The sequence below is a fragment of the Bos taurus genome, chromosome 13 (genome assembly GCF_002263795.3).
Source record: "Bos taurus isolate L1 Dominette 01449 registration number 42190680 breed Hereford chromosome 13, ARS-UCD2.0, whole genome shotgun sequence".
Classification (NCBI taxonomy): domain Eukaryota; kingdom Metazoa; phylum Chordata; class Mammalia; order Artiodactyla; family Bovidae; genus Bos; species Bos taurus.
In genome coordinates, this window is record NC_037340.1 from 13,029,060 (window position 1) to 13,051,005 (window position 21,946).

A 21,946-nucleotide genomic window follows, 5' to 3' on the forward strand; every position below is an offset into this window, starting at 1 on the left:
CCTGACCTCCAGCCGCATCTCTCGGGCTCACTCGCCAGTGGACAGAGAACCACAGCTGCCAGGGCCCACTGTAACCAGACACAACCTGAGGGTGACTGCACTCTCCTCCAAGCTCAATAATCCCCTTGTTCCTTCCCTACTGGATTTTCCAAGGCAGTCATTTCACCTTTTCTTCTTAAGTCTTTGATTCCACCCAGACTTCTCAGAAATGTACGACCCTCTAGAGAAGTCCAGGGGCACGTGTACCGAGTCTCATCTCCCTCCACTAGACCAAAACTCACTCTGGTGTTACTTCGTCCCAACAGCCCCACTGTCTCGACTAAAGCATCTCTCCACCCCCTGACACGTGCTCTTCAGCCACTCCTTGCATCCCTTCCAGGACCCTGAGCCCCATCTACCTTGCACTAACTTTTTTCGCTCTATCTTCTTACCTTTGGCTCCAAAAAAAAAAAAAGTGCTGCATGTAAGCTTTCTTTCCTTTCATTCCCTGACACCCAGAAAAGGTAGTCTCCACTCATAGCCCCACGTGGAAACCTACATGATCCCTCTCCCAACCTCCCCCATCCTTCTGAAATGCTCCCAGGTCCTCCAATCACCAAATACGATCACTTTCCTTGGCCCACATTCTGCTCGACTCTTCTGAGCCACCTCAGACTCGATGTGATCGAGACTAAACTGACCACCTGGCTCCCTGTCAGCTCCCACCTGCTGACTCCTTCCCCAGTTAGGCCACAACCTCCCAACTGTTACCGCTCCAAAAGAGTTCTCAAGTCCACTTCCTCCCACACGATCACATCTTGGTCACTTGGTTTCTCCCTCTCCGTTACCATGACAGTGTCCTGTCTAGGCTCCATGGACTCCCTGACACAGGCCACCAGTTTCCTGGCCACCCTCCCTGTTGCTGAAATATCTTCCCAGTCCCTTGGCTCTCTAAGAAATAAAACACAAATATTTTAGCCTGACATATAAGCTCTATAGGAACTGACCCTAGGCTTCATTTCTAAGCCTCCTCCTCATCCCCTCTTCCTTCATTTTCTATATTTCTATATTTTTCACATTTTTCTGAACTCTGGGACAGTTCCCAGAACCCAACCTGCATGTTCTCCTCTGCACACCAGAATCAGGCCAGTCCATCTACTTGTATTCAATATTGTCTTTATTTGCTTGTTCAGTCACTAAGTTGTGTACTACTCTTTGTGACCCCATGGACTACAGCACACCAGGCTTCCTTGTCCTTTGTTATCTCCTGGAGTTTGCTCAAATTCATGTCCACTGAGTTGGTGATGTCTTTACTTACTCAAATCTTATTATTTTTTTCAAGACTTGGTAAGGATGCCATTTTGTCCTATTTCTTTAGTTGCAAGTTATTTATCCCTCCTCTGAACCCCTACAATTCAAATATGCTCATCTCTTTCTTGTTTACTCTTATCTCACATTCTCTTACATCATAGAGACCTGTGTATTTCTTTGCCTCACTGTCCCTATTAGATCTCAGGGACAGTGATGATACTAATAACTGTCGTAACAACCAGCACCACAGTGAGCTCCTACCACAGTCCAGTTCTGTGCAAAGCATGTGATTTCTCCATCTCAGCAACCCACTGGGGGACTGTCTCCATTTCCAGCTGAGATTAAGTAACATGCACAAGGCCAGCATGTAGTAAGTGATGGAACTAGAAACTGAATCGAGGTTTGCTGAGGTCAAAAGCCATGCTCTTAACTACTATAGAGTATTTCTCACTATCTTTACTCGACCAATAACTGCTCAATAAAACATGCTCTTCCTAGGACCTCAGAGGTGCGATGGTTTACTGAGCCAGGTTCCCCAGAGTTGCTGAGGCTGCTCAGTGAACACATACACTTATGTGAGAGAAGAAACAGTTTAGGTTTCCTTAAAGGATATTTTCAAAGATAGAAAAAAGTTTTTATTCCGCAAGATTAAATAGCACATCACATAGAAAATGAGAGGAAAAACATAATTCACCTGTATTAGGTAAATGCCTGATTCTGTCTCCTTCCTTGAAACCACTGATGTCAGTAATGCAATTCATCAAGGCTACCCTGAAAGCCTTCGATAATTTAAACCATGTTTAGAGAGAGCCTCCAAATTTCTAATTTCTGAGGCTCTGACATCAGCCCCAGGAAAGCAGGACAATTTTACTATGTTAATAGAGTCAGAACCAGTGTAAATGTGGGCTCATTGTTTTACCTATGAACACAAAGATAATGTAAAGTGGTGATGGTTGATCTCCATGTGTAAGCGGCTAAGGGCTGTAATCCTCCAAGAGGAATGTCATTATACAGCTCAAATCCCATCACAACAAACACCGTTACAACAGAGATGTCTCTATAACAAAAACTCTTCCAAGCTTTGGCTGACAGCCCATGTACTTCAAGCAATATTTGATGTGAGACCTGGAGTTCACAGTACTGGGAACTGACCTATATTTGCAAAGGTAAGACCTGAATGATTTCAGCTGTGACTTCTAACCCATGATGCCATGAGTTGTAGTGATGTATAATCTCAAGCCAGGAGTACAAAAACTAAGGACAAAGACAGAAGCAAAATCAACCCTGTTCTTGAAGGGCAAAATTCCTGCCTTTCACTTGGGGAACCCTTAGAGAAAGGACCTCTTACCCAATCCTGAAATAAAGCAGACCAAGGGCTTCCCTGGTGGCTCAAGCAGTAAAGAATCTGCCTGCAAAGCAGGAAACGTGGGTTTGATCCCTGGGTCAGGAATGTGACTGACAGGCTAACACACTTTCACTTTCAAGGCTGGATGCAGCCTCATCTCATTGAGAAGTAAGATGGAGTGGCCCATGAAGACAGATGAACTGGGCTGAAATTTCTACTCTGATGCTTACTAGCTGGGTAAACTAGGCTACATCTCTTAGGTTTTTGTGATGCTCATTTTTCTCATCTGTAAAATGTGACTAGGACCAACTGCTTTCAGGATTCCAGTAAGAATTAAATGAGATAACTATACAAAGCTCTTGGAGAATGAAATGGCAACACCCTCCATTATTCTTGCCTGGAGAACTCCATGGACAGAGAAACCTGGTGGGCTATAGTCCATGGGGTCACAAAGAGTCAGACAGGACTGAGTAACTAACACACACACATACAAAGCTCCTAACATAGAGCCTGGTACACAGCATGGGTTGAAAAAAGAGTAAGTCCTCTTACCAGGTCTCCCTTTCTCTCCAAGACTGTGGGCTGATACAAACTATTTTAATGAAGTCAGTTATAAGACTGAGTGAATGAAATTAAAATATAAAGTCACAAATATAGCCTGGTAAAGATACTGCTCAGAGGAACATGGAGGAAAAGAGAGCAAATAGTATAAGAACTAGGTCAGGCACAGACACTTACTTGACTTAGAGAAAGGTCTTCTTGGCTAAAGTAGAAACGTGTGATCAAAAGCTAAAATGCACGTAACCAGGTGGTGTAACAATAAAGCTTTGATCATTGTGTCAGAAGTCATTTCGAAAAATGCTGAATAAACTGAAATTTTCAAGCACGTTTTCCTAGTCAAGGATGAACTGTGGTTACTGACTCCCAAGCACCGGTTTACTGCTGACAGCCTAGTTTTCTGTGGGGGCTATTCCAGAAGGTGGGAGGGCCCTTCTTAGCTGAGTCCTCAGCTTCAGCCCATTCATTATACTGTCTTTGGACACTGTAAAAATATTAAAACACATTCTAGTCTTTTCCATTTGGGAAATATGTCAGTAAAGAGTTTAGAAATATGATCAATATTAGGGATATGCCCTATTTGTGATATTTTTAACCCTCTTGACTTTGAGATACCTAATTTATATTTTTCAAATTATGGGACAATCAAGTATGTGGTGACAAAATTCTTCTATACATTCTTTTGAAAACACTCTTGGTGTTACACGACAGTTTTTGAGACAGAAAAGGAGAGTCCTATAAACATAATCTGAAGGCATGCCTGTTCACCTTTATAAAATAGATATGATCTAGGGGTTTTACTTTGGCCACCTGATGCAAAGAGCTGACTCATTGGAAAAGACCCTGATGCTGGGAAAGATTGAAGGCAGGAGGTGAAGGGGACAAAAGAAGACAAGATGGTTGGATGGCATCACCCACTCAATGGACATGAGTTTGAGCAAGCTCTGGGAGATGGTGATGAACGGGAAGCCTGGCATGCTGCAGTCCATGGGGTCAAAGAGTCAGACATGACTGAACGACTGAACAGCAACAAGGGGTTTCAAAATTTCTCAAACATTTCCAAAAAGTCCTATCAGACCTCAGCATCTACAGGGAACCAGAGATGGCCCAACATTTCTCGGACTCAGAACGTCAGAGTTCCAACAATGACTTAGTAGCCCTTTGCCTTGACAGTAAGAAAGAGGCTCAGAGATGAGAATGAGCTGACGTTCCTGTGTTCAACTAAAGTGTGTGTACAAGCCATACACTGAGCTTACAGGACCTCTTATAAGAGGAAGCAGAGAAAAAAGATAACAAGCCAGACAGAAGTACCGAGGTGCAGGGAAACAGCAACTGTGACGCTCACAAAGAGATGGAGGAGCCCTGGGTAGGAAGACCAGAAGATCCAAAAGAGAGAAACAATTATCGAAGTAAGGTTAAAACATGGACAGAGAACAGATGGTAGCAGCAGAGGAGATACTGTAAATTCATTTCTACACAGAGCTCACAATGGGTGACTCCAATATCCAGAAGCTTCAACCTGGACAGACGTTTCCAGCCTCTATTTAAGAATGGTGCCTCCCTCCCCATCACCCTCATCTTAAAATGGAGGCAATGACAGCCTCCAGATTGCACACGTGAATCTTAGCACTGCTAAGGGCGTAAACCACAAGCATTTCTGAAGGTGCGCTAACTATTTCAGGCCACTAGGGTGCTACTTCCTCTCCCCAAAGGCACACTTCATTTAATGATCTCCATCTAGACCCCAAGAATTAATGTCCCTCCTAGAAGTGTACCCTTTATTCCTTACGCCAGTGCTTATTGCTGTTTATAGGGTACTTCAAGATCCCTACAGGCTACGGAAAAGTGAAATGCAATTGTAATTACATGGGCAGTAACAGAAAAGTGGAGGGGGCGGGGGGGGCGGGGCGGGTAGAAAGAGATCCTGAAATGCAAGGCTAAGAAACACTATTCCTCTGGGAGGCCAGCCACTCTGCCCAGAAGAGCCTGCGCTGCCTAGAAAGTGACCTCAGGGAGGAATCACGAGCCTGGAGAGAGGCGCGGCCGCCCCCTGCTCCTCCCTCCCTGCATCTGAGGCCAGCTGGTCCACCTGTCCGGGAGGCAGGCAGGGGCGCTGGGAGGAGCCCGTTGGCCACGGGGCACAGGGGCAGCGGGGCGGGTCTTTCTCACCCTCCTCCCTTCCCGTGAATAACCAGGACCCCCACCCCAACCCCCGCAGGCCTGGACTGCACGCCCCTGACCCGCGCGCGAGCGCCCTGCTGTCTGTACCTTTACTCTGGGGAGGGTTCTGACTCCGGTCCCGGAGGACGTTGATCTGGTAGACGGCTCCGTAAGGCTCAAAAAGTTCTTTCAGCTCCTTTTCTGACCAGGACCGGGGGATCTGTCCGACAAACATCTTAATGGCATCTGGGTCTGGTTGGTCTGAGTGATCCAAAGCGCCGTTCATCTTGTTGGCTGTGCCGTTACTGTCAAAAAGGGAAGCGGGAGCCAGAGTTAGGGCTGCAGGGCGAGGGACAGGAAGACAAAAAATCGGGGGTGGGGTGGGGGCGGGGAGGCGGAAGGAGGAGGAAGAGGAGCACGGGGCAAAGTGCCTAATGAGTCGTGGAAATGTGATGAACTAAAACAAAGCACAGGCACCATTAGGTTGCTCCTCGGCGGCCGCGGCGCGGGCTCTCACTGCAGGCTGCTGTTCGGCACCGCCGCCCGAGCCCGGGGCAGCGCCCCACCGGGTGTCACCCGGGGCGTGGACATCTTGAAACCCGGCTCGGGAGGCAGCTGCAAGTTAAGTGCAGGTCTCGCTCCGCGAGGCTGCCATCAACGCATCCGCAGCGTTATCAGTCTCACACTGGCTCTCATGTGGAAAGAAAGGCAAGGTTGGATTTCTGCTGCCTTTCCCACCACCCCGCCCTCCACCCCTCTTGGAAGGTTTTTGGAAGACAGGAGAGAGGTGGTAATAATAAAGTCACATGAAAAGAAAATGAAACACTTGGCAGTCCGTCAGATGACTAATGCAAGATGCTGGTGATGAATTTGCAGAGCGCGCGAGGCATCCATGTGTGCATCAAATTAGTACGTTGTTGCTGCTCAGAAGAGAAAGTGCTCCAGCAATGCGGCTGGGTGCACCCGATTGGCTACCCACGCTGGAGAAAAGGGCCCTGGCTGGGAGGAGGGCTCCCGTTTAAAAAGCACATTGTTTACGGGACCGGGGCACAAAGGCTTTAATTCAGAGAGGCAAAGGCGATCTCAGAATTGCCTGCTTTGTGATAGGAGGGGGGAAAAAAAAGCAGTCCCAGAAAGTTGAGTTCCCGCTAAAGGACACTGAATATTTCAAATCTTTCACACTCCATAAATTGCTCTCTGTATATCTGACATCCAGATGTTGCACTTGAGTTCTAAACAATCACACGTTTGGGAGAGAAAAGAGTAAGTCTGCCTTTCCTTCTCCCAGCTTCAATAAATATCTGGGGCTGATACAAAGAGCAAAGACCATAAGCTTTTACATATCAATCCTCCTTAATGCTGTTTTCCAAAACCCTCATTTGAAAGAGAGAATGCTTGTTTAGAACCTGCAATTCTAGTCACCAACATGTAAAAGGATGATGAAGGCATTCATATTTGCTTGGATCCCTCCACCATTTAAGCTGCAGTAAATAATAAAGCAAAGCCACATACTCTTTTCATCTCCCCCCTCCCCCAATGCACCCTAAAGCCACCTACTCTGCCAAGTGACAAGGCTGACTGCCCTGAGCAGCACTGATTTGCAGTACTAATCCTCAGTCTGTGAAAACATATAAAATGCACTTAAATTCAGCAAACACAGAACCTACAGAGCCATGTTCATGACTGCTCCCCAACCCCAGCCTCTAGCCCAGGAGGCAGAAAGGTCAAGAAATGGCCACAAGGACTAAAGCTTCACTGAAAATGGTCTCTTCACTGTAGCCTAGGGTAACAGTAAGAAGGTTTTCAAAGATCTTAAGTAGGTTTCTTTATTTCAGTCAAAACCCCTCAGAGCACCTTAAATTTGCTGCAAAACTAGGTTAGTCCTGAGCCCTTGGGGAAAAAAAAAAGACACTGATGGCTAACAAACAACAGCAGTAAAACTTATGGAAAGGAGAAATTCTGAATTCAGTTTAATCCAGAGAGGAAAAAGATGGTAAATACTCTTCAACTAGGTCCTGGCTTCAGTTTCTATTTCTCCTTATGCCCCAATTTACCACTCTATTTTTTTTTTTCTTTAATCCTTGAGATAAACAATCAGACTAACTTGAAAGCACTTTCAGAGCTTTCTCTAATCAACTTTATTGTTATATTAAAAAAAAAATGTTCTACTGAATACAATATTGAGCACAAAACCTTCCTTCAACAATTTAGGTGTAATATAATGCTTGTTTATATTAGAGTTGGAGCGTTTATCTTCTTCCCATGCACCTCGACTGCTTTTCAAATTGCCCTCTGGGAATTCAATAAACACTTTTAACCCCACAGGGCTGACACTGGCAAGGAGGAGGTGGCAGAGCCCCACGCAGAACAGAATGTAGCGCTCACAGCTCGTTGAGAGCTGAGAGTGTGGCAAGACTTATTTCTGGGACAGGAAGGGCCTGTGGTTACCGCTGTTGACAATCAGCTAGAATGAAAAGAGGAAGGCGTTGCCACAGGTCCCGGCTAACAGAGAACGGAAGTTCAGAACATGGGGCTCCTGCATCTCCTCTGAACAGAGTTAACACAACAGACGGACCAGGTGGCAGCACACTGGTCCTTAAACCTCAACTTAGAATTCTAGAGCAAGTGTTCTTTCATGGGTCTCCAAACAAGGGCCCATTTCTACTTTCTCAAAATAAATAAATAAATACACACTCCCTGGGGTGCAAAGGGAGAGACACCGTGAAGAGGGGCTTATGCTTCACCTTTTGGTCTTTATGTTGGGGAGTGTGTATTTAAAATCCCTGCCCCTCAGTCATCCTTCACGGATGCCTTTAGACCTCTTGTGTCCTGATGCCAGCGGGGGTTAGCACTTGGGGTTTGAATCCTGGCACTATCATTTCCTAACTGTGCTGCTCTGGGCCTCAGACTCTTCATCTGTAAGATGGAAACAACAGACTTCACCTCTGTTGAGCCATGTGCTAACTACAGGATGTGGCCCCAAGTTCAAAGTGTCTAATGGGTGTCACCTGTTCCCACCGTTAATCTTTTCTGTGCACTTGTGAAGCACTAGAAATGAGTGACCACTACAAGTCTACTTTTCAATCCAAAGTTTTTCCTAGTGTGGACTCAAACACAGTTCATATCCTAAGTAATAATAATAGGCATCTTTCAGTGAGCAATTCTAGACCAGATACCATGCTAGGTGCTTTACATGTATTATCTAATCCTTTTACCATTTCTATGAGAAATTTTTCAGATGCAGATATCTAAGAAATAATTTCCTTTTCTAAGATTACCAGTTTATACATTGTAGAAGCAGAATTTGAACACAGGCCCAATGGGCTCCAAAGCACAGAGTACTTCTAAACCATCATGTGGCCAAGTATTGTATAAGGTCTGTTTTGGGCTGTGAGTGAACAGCTTGTGGAAAATCTATGAGAAGACAAGGCCAAGAGCAAGACCTACTGGTTCCCTGGAATCACGCTGCCAGATAAAAGGCAGCACTAACACACATATACACACATCTTTCCTCTTTTGGTGTGTGAGAATCCGGGTGCAAAGTATGGAACCTAAGAGTCTATTAAGACTATATTACAACCCATACTTTCTCCATAATCACACAAAGCGTCTCCAACTCCCGAGACTGCCTCCCTTTCTACTCCCACAGGATCTCATGAATGAGCACCTCTCCTCCATATCTGAATCCTTCCCACTACCTGGCCATTTTGCAAACAAATGTTTCAAAGGTTTGCATCAAATGCTAAGAGCATGACTATCCATTAACTAAGTCCAACAATGTCTAGCTGTTACACAAACTCACAGCAAAGGCACATCTTCCTGATCGAAGCATCAGTGGTCCTACCCCATTGATGACCCCTGTGTTGCTGAATCCCATGCCCTGGATCCCGATGGTATGTTATCAGGAGCCTGGGTAAGTTAGTTCTAACACACGAGCTCCTCCTCCTTTGGACTTCCAACTTTCTTCCCGGCTGATATTCATCTCTACAGAAGACTTAACGACTCTTTTGTCCTCATGGGGCTATAAGCGCTGATACTTCTAAGGAAGCCAGAAATCATGTGTGTGACAGTTAAACCTTTCGGGGTACTTGCCAGAGGCCACAGGGAAATCAATTCGATCTACAAAGAAGGGTAATTATGGGAACAGATACCCCAACTCTCACTAAGACTCTCAGTAACACCTTCTATTTATTGCAATCTGATCTCAGACTTAGGAAATTAGACTAGCTCCCTTCCCACCCTCCCTAGCGATCCTCGGCCCCCAGCACAGGGCAGGAATTAGCTTCTAATTCAAAGATTTATTGACAGCCTACTCTTTGCCAAACAGCTTTTCCAGGTACAGGACACAAGAGCACCACAACAGCTCCACAAAGATGAAATTATTATCCTCGATTTGGAAATGAAGCAACTGAGAGTCATAGAGGTAAAGTGACTTTTCCAATGTCACTCTCCTAAGAAGAGGTGTCTGCAGAATCTGAACACAGTACACAGAATCCGGACACAGTAACAAAGGCCAACAGTTACTGCTTAATAGTCTGTGAACTGGGTTTCTTGAGGGTGATGTGTCCTGTGGACTCAGTGGCCGCTGGCAGGCCTGAGACACAAGCCCATACATCTCTGCTACCTACAAACTACGATACTATCCTGGGTGTCAATTCTACTTTTGCTCTTGGCAAAGAGCCACATAAGGTTCCTCCAGGCCAGATGCCACATGGAATCGGACCACAAGTTGGAGGGCACTAAGCCAGCAGGCACTGGTGATATTGATCTCAGAGCCAAGATGAAAATATGATGATGTTGGGGGGAAAAATGATAGTGCTTACTCTTTGCTTTAAGTGCTGACACTGACCTACTTCCCTACTCTATTTTCGAGTAGAGAGAACTAGATCAACAGAGGATATGCAAAATCTTCTGAGGTTCCTCTAAGTAGCAAAATATTACAGACATTATAATAACTGATTCAATGCATTCTTATTATTGTTATTAACTCTAGGATGCAAGCTTTTATGAAGCCCAGGGAATGCAGGCTTCTTTTTGGAGAATGCAAACAAAATAAATGACAACTTCTATTATTTTATCTTGTTCCTTGGACAGAAACTTTCTGTATTATATCTCCCTTATCTATACAAAAGAAAGAATAACAAACTTACAAAATGGGTATGAGAAATCCCAAGTGGCTATAAATAATTTTATAAAAGTTGAAAAAAGTAAATAAAATGCCACCGTCAGAAAATATACCAACCTGAAAACAACACAGGAAGATGCCTTGCCTTGGAAAAACTTTGGATAAAATTAGCCAATCTCCTTGGTTGTTGTTGCTTAGTCACTGTCATGTCCAGCTCTTTTGCGACCCCATGGACCGCTGCCCACCAAGCTCCTCTGTCCATGGGATTTCCCAGGCAAAAATACTGCAGTGGGTTGCCATTTTCTTCTCCAGGGGATCCTCCCGACCCAGGGATGGAACGCGCATCTCCTGCCTGGCAGGCAGATTCTTAAACACTGAGCCACCTGGGAAGCCCAATCTCCTTGACAGTTACTAACAGTTTTATTACTCCATAGTTTTTTATCCATTTTAATTTTTTTGTTGTTGTTGTTCCTTGGGACTTCCTGTATCAGTGCGGCCAACTGTGTGCCATGATGGGAATGGAGCCCACACAATCCAATATGGTAACCAAGGGTTACATGTGGCTACTGCACACTTGAAGTTACTGCAACTGAAAAACCAAATTTCAAAATTCTACTTTAATGAACTTAAATAAATGTAAATGTAAGTGGTTTATTTTCTAAAGACAAATAGAGAGTTGAGATTCACCAAAACATTTCATCAGGAAGTTGTTTCGGGTAAACAAAATGAGGGGCCATGAATATGACACCAATGCTTGAGTCACCCAGAAGTTATTAAGTCAGTCGGCAGTGGACTGGCCAGCCTGCCTGGGTTCTTGTCTTGGCTCAGCATTAAATTAACAGTGAGATCCCAAGGTAATCGAGTAACCACTCAGTTTCCGTATGTGTACAACAAAGAGACGCCACAGTCCCCATATGGCTCTTTGCTTCTCTGATTCTGCAAGTGGCTGGTGGCTCGGGGCTGCCCCCGGAGCATCCTTTCTCTCAACTTGTGCCAGGTCTGCTTGGCATCCCAACTGCAGGCCCATCCTTGCAGTCAGTGGACAGGCTGCTCCTTTAATGGGCCGAGGGAGCACTTTTTAATATCCTCATACTTAAGTAATAGCCCATGGAGAAATAGGCTTTGTGTGGTGACTGGAGGAAACTGCCCAAGGCTGAGCTGTGTGAGGCACAAGCAGAAGAGCTTGGCAATGGGCCTGGGGCTTCCTGGTGGGGAACGGGACAGCGTGAGACTCAGCCTTCTACACTGTCCCTCTTGCTGTGGCTTACTGTTTAAGAGCAGAATTCTCTTGATGGACTGGCAGCACGGTGCGCGGGGTACATCATCAGTTCTTTCTCATGCCACTCTCTGGGGGAACGTATCAGAGACTGGTCCTGCACTACTAGTGTCGTGACCCTCTGCTCTAAACCTAACCTCTCCCTTTAGGAAGAGGCATCAGCCGTCACCAGCCTCGAGTTCTGCGAACTGCAGCTCCCTTTGAAAACACACCACTTTGGGGTTGCCGTGAAGAACACCTCCATCTTCTCTGACTGCCTTTCAACAGAGCACCTCTGCCAGTGGACCGACACAGCTGCATCTCACTCAGGGAGACGCTGGATGGCTGGAAGATTCTGGTAGACCTAACAAAACTCTCTGGGTATCAGTTTTCTCAGCATCAGACGATGAAACCAAGGCCATTCCCATATTTACCTGGAAGGGTCTGATATCATTTCTCATGTGCAGCTGAAGCTTTGTGAGTTTCCTGTCCACCAATTACAGAACAGGGCCCCACAGTGGCCTCACCAGTAACAGGACGGGGCCCTCAGTCTTGGAGGTGAGACTTCTGCAGACAGGATGGGAGAATTCACAGAAAATCAAATGGATCAAGTAATACCCAGCATCGTTGAAGAAGGCAAAGCCTTTCTCCAAATTGTAAATAAATCAGTTTGTGCTCCTCTGAAGAAAAGTCCAAGTTTCCTACAAGTGTAACCACATGTACAATGTTCACCCCTGGACTTTGACAAAATTTGAAAAGAAACAATTTATTAACAGTGGACAGGACAGCGATTTCATTCACAGGGAAAGCATGCACTTGTGATGGGTGTTCCACTGGACGGCTGGAGTCGGTGCAGGACTGTATGTGGATTCAGCAGGTCTAAAAGCTGTACATTCAATTGCCAGGATGAAGCGCAATCCTGACTGGCAGGAAACCATTCCGGCAGAAAACTGCACAACACAGGCATATGGACTCACCAAGGAAAAGGGAGACCTTACTAGCTTATCTCAACTGGACTGCTGGTAAAAAGCAGAAAGCTGGAAAAGCCCCACAAAGCAGCAAATGTGGCGACATCCAGGGGGTCCCTGGAGTCTGAACACATGACCGCCCTCGCTGGGAAGGCAGTTGGGTATCAGCTCTGGACAGCCCTGGCTCAGGGAGCTCACTGTCCTCAGGGATTTATCAGAAAGAGTTCTGTGGACTGCAGAGCATAAGGGATTTGTACAGGGAAGTTTGTAGATGAACCTTTAGAAATGGCAACAGGGAAATAATCATCACGCATAAGATTTATATCAGGCTTCACCTTTTCCAAGTGCTGCTGGAGCTCACATTAATTAATCCTCCCCCTCCAGGGGTGGGGGTCAATGTTCCAGATAAGCCAACAGAGGCGAGGGAGGGGGTGTGCTGGCTTGGGCTGCACACCCCTTCTGGGTACCCTTCCAGGCTGATTCACCCGCCCATGGCTAAATGCTGACGGAGCCACCTGTGGGCATGGGCAACTGCTTGCAAATGGCCCTTCTGGATGATGGAGAAGACATTGGCTTGGCCCCACATCAATTAAGTGAAACATGAATCATTACGAAATGAAGACAAGAGGTGGGGGACAACTCAACAATGGTCTGAACTTCCCAAAGTGAACACTGATTTTTACCTAAAATGTCTCCCATATTCACATTCTGGCAGCAAATGATGAAAACGGGATGTATTATGTTGAGAGTGACCACACAGAACAGACCTGGTGCCTGGTACCTGTAGCTGGGATTCAGTGACTGTGCTTTCCAAGGCAAATAACTCCTGCTTCCACCACTGGCTACAATATTTCGCCTCGACTGACTTGTGTGAGACAAAGAATGCAATCAGGTCAGGTTTACAACACCCTCCATCCACTGAAGAAATACTGATGGTAGAAGTGGAGGGTTCACCTTGGTGGGATTTTGCCCCTTTCCCCTCCCCTGAGAGTTATTCACACACAAGGCCCTTTTCTTTCCTTTTATTACATAGGTGTTGACATACACAGGTGCCGTGTAGGTCAGGAATGGTGCTGGGTCTAAAGGAGAGAGAATGGAAACGTGTAACTTATGCCTTTAAGCCACCAGTAGCCACTGAGAAGAACCAGCCATATGTATAATACAGAACCAAACCACAGAGCCTGAGGCCCAGAGGAGCGGGTACGTAAGGGTTCATGGTTAGCCAACCACAGGGACTCATCTGGCCATGGGGCCTGGCATTCAGCATTGTGACCACATTCCATCCTCGTGGTCCAGTTTGCCAGGGGAGTCTTCAATAATGAGAGCCACAGGGTGACAAGCTGTACTGTTCCCTGAGTTGGCAATGAGACGGAAAGAAAACCACTGCAGCAAGGAAGCTGGGCCTGGAGAGAACGTGGCTCAGGGTCCCCCCTCCCCTCCCCCTGCATCTGAGACAAGGGACCGGAGCCTGCAGACAGTGTCACACGGACCCACAACCGGATGGCCACCACCTGCTCTGCTGACCCACACCAGGGCGGGGACGGCACAGGGTCCCACCTCTGCTCCAAGGAACTGGGAGCCCGTTCTGTCCATGAGGCCCTTCCAGCGCCACTCTTCACTCTGGCCTAGCTCCTCTGGGCTCACCCCTCCAGCCGGCCTGTCACTCACTATCACTCCCCCTGGGCTCGTCCGTTCAACCCTCCCATCTGACCGTCTCTAGAGACAGTCAGCAGAAGGGCCGGCACTACCTCGAGCTCAGCGCCTCTACAAATAACCTCTTCCCGTCTTCCTTTCGTCCACCTGGGTTTCACATTCAACTTCCCTGTTTTCTTACTGCCTCAATCTGCCCCCTGCCCCACCCCAAATCTGAGACCAGGAATAATGTCTTAGAACACGCATGTGACACAGGGTGACCGCCAGCCCAAGCCTGCCCATTCTCTGACTGTCCAACCTACGGAAACCATCGTTAACGAGCCGCCAGTCAGGCACATGGTGAGACTGTGGGACTGCCGATGACACGGATGTCTTAAGCATTCCCTCAACATACAACCCTGAAGTGACCCGCTATTCAGGCCTTATTCAACGTGCAAAGGATAAAACGGTGAATCAGATCAGGTACAACTGCCTTTATGGAGCTTCTAGTCTAGAGCAGGGCGTAAAACAAGCTAAGTAAATCTTCTAAGCAAGCATTTCAATGGAGAAACGATAAAGCAGGAAAGGGAGATGGAGAGGGGCTGGGTGCCAGACAGCAGCTCTAAATATAAGTGCTCAGAGAAGGCCAGCACAGAGCCCTGCGTTCAGTCTCAGTACAACGGGTATCTTTTGAACAGATCGAACACAGCGAGAAGTCTTAAAAGTTGTCGGCGTTAAGTCACACACTACACAATTCATCACCACAATCATAGAGAACCATGTTACCCCGTCTGGAACTGCTGTCCTGAACCTGGGGGTCACTACACCTATTACCGATGAGTTACGAATCAGGCCTGCTTTCCTCGAAATGACCGCTAGGTGCACTTGTCCCGGTGCAGCCACTGACCTAATTCTGACCACTCTGATGATAAAATCGTTTCAAAACCGTTCAGGGAGCTCTCCGACTCTGGACTAAGGCACAAAGATTTCACTGACCTTTGAGTTTGCCTGGCACTCAGAACTCTATCTGTCCTTCCGTTAAATATTGATCATCTCCATTCATTATTCATTTAACCATTTATCAATGGCAAAATTTAATCTCAGGCTACTCTTTCCTCAATCTGCTTCTGGACTACCTTCCTTGGTCATAAATGATGTGTGATCAAGGAATACAACTTAAGTCCTGAATGCCTGCCTTAGGGATGCAGCCAGCAGTAGAGGCTGGAGGATAAACAGGGAGATCAGCAATGCTGCTTTTCTTTCCATTGATCTGGAAAATCAGAAGCTGATGGTTAATAAGAACTAATTACGTCATACTAATGACTGTAGTTTAGATCAGAATCCATTTGTGTATTTCTGTGCATTTGCCATTTATGAGGTTCAGATGTATTTCTTTTTTTCTGATAATGCCTTCAACTCACATGATTGTGAAATGTCAAAAACAGAATACCAAAAAACACAAACCAACCAACCCCAGGACATCAGGACTTCCCTGGCAGACTTCATGCTTCCAATGCTTGGGTTCGAGCCCTAGCCGGGAAAACTAAGAGCCCACAAGTTGTGTGGCATAAAAAGAAAAGTAAAAGTTTATTTTTTTTTTTAAACAAAGAACATCAGAGCAGTCAAAAACATATTTCACAAAGTTTCCAGCCTGATGCCTGTGCCCCTTAAGCTCTCTGGGGAGCTTCCCAATCCATTCCTCAAAGATTTCCTGTTTTATGTTGGTAGATAGCTGGGCTGACTTACATTCTTCAGGAGTTCCCAAGGACAGCTGCCCAGTAGAATAATTAATCTGCATAATGACTATCCTTGTCTCATCTAAAAGGTCACCTTATGCTCAATAAATTTTCTTTAAGAATGCAAGAAAATATATAATTTATTGTTAAGAAGAATTCCTTCACAAATAAGACAACAAAAAGAACTACTGCCCTCAAGGGTAAGCTTTCAACTCAACTACAAACTCAACTACTGAGCAGACTGACTCCCTCCCCTGGGGGCTCTGGGAAGTTGAGATTTTACTTTCTCATCCTAACAAGGCTGTGAGCATCAGAAGTCAAGATCTGTGGACCACCTAATTTGTGGTCATCACAGGCAGCAACCTATTTTGCTGAGACGCTTTGGCTCTGGAAGGGGTTTAACTTTACATTTTCTGCTCAATTTTTTACCTGCCTTTTTGGCTGGGAGAAGTGAGAATCGTGGGTGGGGACTGAAGCAAAGATGAGGTGTTTCCCTTGTGGGATGTGGTTTCTCCAAAGTAAATTGTTTGTTCCTCATCAAGCAGCCAACTTTAACTGTTTCTCTTTAAGATAATCACAAAACATGATGTTTGAGGTTTGAGAACTGGAAAAGAGGGCCCATATGAGAGAGGGCTGTGACACCATTCATGAGACTAACCATGAGTTTTCTGGCATCTTTCTGTCCCAACATAAGAAAAGGCGATGAGAGGTTTTAGAGGGATCACACTAAATTCCTAGAGAGTGATCCAAAATACTTGCCTCTCTGATAGTCTGCTTAAAACAATGGAAAAAGAACGTTGCCAAGTTTGTGTAATTACTCGAAGATGACCTCCAGAATTGTACGTATGTCAGCTCTTTGCGTACGGCTCCCTATGAGACAAACATGTTGGCATGTCATGCTGCAAAACTCCATTTCAAAAGACAAAGTCCAAATGACATTCTACTTTGCTAGCTTTTAAAACTCTAAATCACATCTAAGATGAAATCAATACCAAGCACCACATTCTGATTTGGAAATCTATAGGTCTTCTCTCTCTCTCTCCACATGTCATAAATTCCATTGATCATCTTAAATCACCAATTAAAATAGGCTTTGACATTTAATTTGCCTTTTTCTTTAAAAAAACAAACCATCAGCTCTAACCTCCTAAACAAATAAGAATAGAAATAGGATTATGTGCAAAATTATAAAAGCTGTTATTCCATGAGGCTGAATATCATCATATCAAAATTCCCCATCGTTGATTTTTTTTAAAGCCATTTCTTCATTTTTTGACACTACATCTGGCACAATGAATACAGATGATCATTTGTTTATATATCTGTCTAACTGCCTTTCCCAAACACAGCCAGATGGAGTCTTTCAGAATCAAATTAATTTCAGATTAATTCACTCTGGACCCACTCCAGTTCCATGACTCCTTGCTTTGAGGCACCAACCAAACTGATGGCAAGTCGTGACCTGAAAAGAGCGCAGGTTCTTCAGTATTGAGGGGGACATATGACCTAAGGCTGTGGTTGCTCCCCTTACCCAGAGAGCAACCCATTTGGGTACTGCAAGTTGCTGAGAGAAGGCCCAGCCAACATTTCAGAGACAAAAGCATCCAGCAAGAATTTCCTCTTCGATTTCAAAGAGGAACACGGTCAGTTTTATATCCATTATTTGTAATACCTCAGGAGGATGCCAGTCAAAATGAGCGACCTAATTACTAACACGAGAACCAGGGAGGTCACAGTAGAACTTGCCATCTAGTCATAGCCAGGGTGGACACGGGACGCAGGAGTGAATTCTCAATGCCCCTGAGCGCAGAATCTCAATCTTGAGCTGTAGGAAGGAACCATCAACAGACGTAACCAGGCTCTGCTCCCTGTCAATCTCGGCGGATGCCTTTATTATCACACTTGTTTCAATTGCAATTTGGGTTTCCATGGAGACACAACAGTTAGCTCCAGAAAATTATAAGATAAATGTCAGGCGGTGATAACGGTGTTAATGAAGCTTCGGTGACGAGCAGCTCAGCGCTTCAAATAATAAGCTTATTTCTATTAGCATATGTATAACCTGTCAGAAAACCTGGGAAAGAATATTAAAAATTAAATATCGATCTATCTAAAGAGAGAGTGGGGAGAGACCTCTCTGGAGTGGCTTAAGTTTGGTGGGTCAAGTTGAACAAAAATAAAAAAGATAAAGTAAGCACTGCTTTTTGGGGAAAATGAGGTACCAGTCACAGCCCGCAATGATGCTTTAGCTGACGTTCAAAAATACCTTATTTCATCCAGCAGAGGAGAGAATTTCTTCTTATAATATGGTTAAAGCAATCCCTTTTGTTTCTGGAAGCTAACAGCTCAACTCACTAAGTCTGACTGTGAAAGACATGGGCTCCAGAGATATAAATGCTGCATCCAACCTCACGGTGACCGGACAGAAGGCAGGCCTCCCGTCCCCAACTCTAGGCTGCTAAAAAGCTGTAACTGGATTACTAGAATTCAGGATTCAGAACCATCCTTGACTAGTCTACAGCCAATCATGTACCACCTGAAATTTTACAAGGGAGTATGTCAGGTTAAAAAAAAAAAAAAGGACAACCGTGGATTTCTGTAAATTGGATGCATTCTGAAAACAAGCTGATCCAGTGAAATGGCACACAGCGGCACAGTTAAGGTTAAGATTCTAATGGCAGAAAGCCAACCGGAACTAAAGAGCCTCTCAATGAGGGTGAAAGAGGAGAGTGAAAAAGCTGGCTTAAAACTTAACATGAAGAAAACTAAGATCATGACATCTGATCCCATTACTTCATAGGTAGTAAAATAGGGAAACAGTGACAGATGTTCTTTTCTAGGGCTCCAAAATCAACTGCAGATAATGACTGCAGCCATGAAATGAAAAGACACTTGCTCCCTGGAAGGAAAGCTATGACAAGCCTACAAAGTGCATTAAAAAGCAGAGACATCACTTTGTCAACAAAGGTCCATATAGTCAAAGCTATGGTTTTCCCAGTAGTCATGTACAGAGGTGAGAGTGGACCATAAAGAAGGCTGGGTGCCGAAGAATTGATGCTTTCGTACTGTGATGTTGGAGAAGACTCTTGAGAGTCTCTTGGACTGCAAAGAGATCAAACCAGTCATTCCTAAAGGAAGTCAAACCTGAATATTCACTGGAAGGACTGATGCTGAGGCTTCAATACTTTGGCCACCTGATGTGAAGAGTCAACACATTGGAAAAGACCCTGATGCTGGGAAAGATTGAGGGAAGAAGGAAAAGGGGGTGACAGAGGATGAGATGGTTGAATGGCATCACCAACTCAATGGACATGAATCTCAGCAAAGTCCGGAAGACAGTGAAGGACAGAGAAATCTGGCATGCTGCAGTCCACGGGGTCACAAAGAGCTGGACACGACTTAGTGACTGAACAACCACTACCATGAAAAAAAATGGAAAGAAAAATACATTTCCTTTTATTTGCAAAAGATGATTTAAGAATGGAACAAAAGTTTTATGTCTTCTTCATGGACATCCTTAAAGACCTTGAAAAGTTAAAAGGTTGACAATTTTGCAAATCAAAGTCTTTACAGGAAGACATGAGGAAGACCTGCACTATACATACTTCTTCACAGTTCACACTCTCTGAATGATCCCTGCCACAGCACCCACTATTACTCCTTCCACCATACCTTCTCTTCACTTATTTAGCCACTATTTATTGAGTGCCAGGCACTGTGCTCAGTATACAGTGATGAGTAAGACAGTCTCTGCCTTCACATTTCTCACTATTTAGTAGCTCGTACAACCGAATACCCAAGGTCTTCTCCCACGCCCTGCACCCCTAAGGTCTTGAATAAAGTGTCACGATGCTCTTTTCTGTCCAAACTTTGGTCCTTTTTGAAGCTGACTACATAACCATGCTTTTCTGGGGCAAGGCAATTCTTTCTGCTACACCTCTGCACGAGGAACAGCTGGCCGCTCAAATCCTCTTCTACACATCCTGTCTTTGGATTGTTGCTGTTGTTCAGTTGCTAAGTTGTGTCCAACTCTTCGCGACCCCATGGACTGCAGGATGTCAGGCTTCCCTGTCCTTCACTGTCTCCCAGAGTTTGCTCAAATTCATGTCCGTTGAGCCAGTGATGCCATCCAACCATCTCCTCCTCTGTCGTCCCCTTCTCCTCCTGCCTTCAATCTTTCCCAGCATCAGGGTCTTTTTGCAATGAGTCGGCTCTTCGTATTACATGGCGAAAGTATTGTCTGGATTACTATAACAAAAATACCACAAACTGAATGGTTTATAAAATAAGAGATGCTTTTTTTTCACAGCTCTGGAAGTCCAAGACCAAAGTACTGGCAGATTCGGAGTCTGAGAGCCAGCTTTCTAGTTCCTAGATGGCCAACTTCTCCCAGTGTCCCTACCTGGAGAAAGGGGCCAGGGAGCTCCCTGGGGGTCTCTCCTATAAAGGCACTAGTCTCATCATGGGGGATCCACCCTCAGGATCTCATCACCCCCAAAGGCCACACCTACTTTTTAATATCATCATTCTGGGCCACAGGTTTCAATGCATGAATTTTGGGGAAGAAACATTCAGCACATAGCACACTCCTTAAGCACTCAAAACTCCTCTCCCTCCCCCGGCTCCACTCTTCAGGAGGAAAGTTAATGGGGTCAAACCCAAGCTCAAGGCTTTTCCTGGACCATGGTGCTAGGGTAGCAACTTTCAGTGCAGCTTTTGAAGAATCTACAAGTTCTTGCTTCCCCAAAAAAGGTTTCTTTTTTCTCTTTGGAAAGCTCTCTCGTAACTCCATATGGCTGGTGCCAAATGCACCAGGGCTGCCTCCCACTGTAAGGGGTGGGCGCCTCTCCCATCTCTGCAAGGTCCAGCGAGGCAGAGCCACAAATGGCCCAAGCCAGACGCTCTGGTTTGGTGGAGAGAGTCGACACTGATTTCCCTAAGAGCCTTCTTCCCTGACTGAATTCATCGTGAGGACGTGAAGAACCAGGGATTCCAATTAGGGTCTGGTCCAGAAGAAACAGCCTCAGGCCTCCTTTTGGTGAAGGCTTTAGCTCACGAGGCACTAAGATCTTCCAGCTCTCCTGCAGCCAAGCTGGTTCTCGGAGCCAGGGTTCCCACACGATGGCTCATGGCCATACACTGTCCCCTGGGCATACAGAACGGAAATCTGCAGGAACGGTAAGCCTGATAGAGGATTCCAGAGCCCGAAAGCCTCTCGACCTCACTCCACTGCAAGGAATTAGTGCATCCTTACCTCAAGGCACAATAATGCAAAGCGAGCCAAAAACTATCAACTACAACAGCAGAAGTCTATAATATACGATGAACGCTCATTCTCCTGGTTTATTTTCCTGCTATCCCACCCATGCGAAAGATATGAAAGGAAAAAACCATTCAAGAGCAAGCAATGCCCAAGACACTAGCAATAGGATACTGTAACAAGCCAAAGCAGAGTCATGAGGTTTACATTTAATAACTCAATGTGGATCCTGGGACTTGAGATTGAAACGTTTTGGTTGTAAATTAAGCACAATACTATGTTACTAAGAACTGGGTGAAGAAACATCTGTGGTCATGGAAACAGAAATTACAAACAGCATGCTTTTTCCTCATCAGTTAAAATATTCTCATTCTGTTAGGGTTCATGATTAGGGCTCCTCATTTACTCTTTCCATTGTTAAAACTTTTCAACACTTCACATCGCTCTTGCAAAGTCCTGGGGAGTCAGAGAAGTTGAAAAGTCACCTGCAATGGACATGACTTTGAGCAAGCTCTGGGAGATGGTGAAGGACAGGGAAGCCTGGTGTCCTGTAGTCCATGGGGTTGCAAAGAGTCGGACATGACTGAGTGACTGAACAACAACAATGATTACTGTGG

The 21,946-nt window shown here is 45.4% G+C and overlaps 1 protein-coding gene across 6 annotated transcripts in view; it reads right to left on the reverse strand.

The window, feature by feature from the left end:
* The window catches only part of CELF2 (CUGBP Elav-like family member 2), a 557,440-nt gene that overhangs the window by 161,309 nt on the left and 374,185 nt on the right, over positions 1-21,946 (reverse strand). For all 6 annotated transcript variants that reach the window (NM_001428342.1, NM_001428341.1, NM_001428339.1 and 3 more), the window contains one exon: positions 5,462-5,658. In NM_001428342.1, coding sequence (NP_001415271.1) covers positions 5,462-5,658 — 197 coding nt within the window. The remainder of the gene's footprint in view (positions 1-5,461; positions 5,659-21,946) is intronic.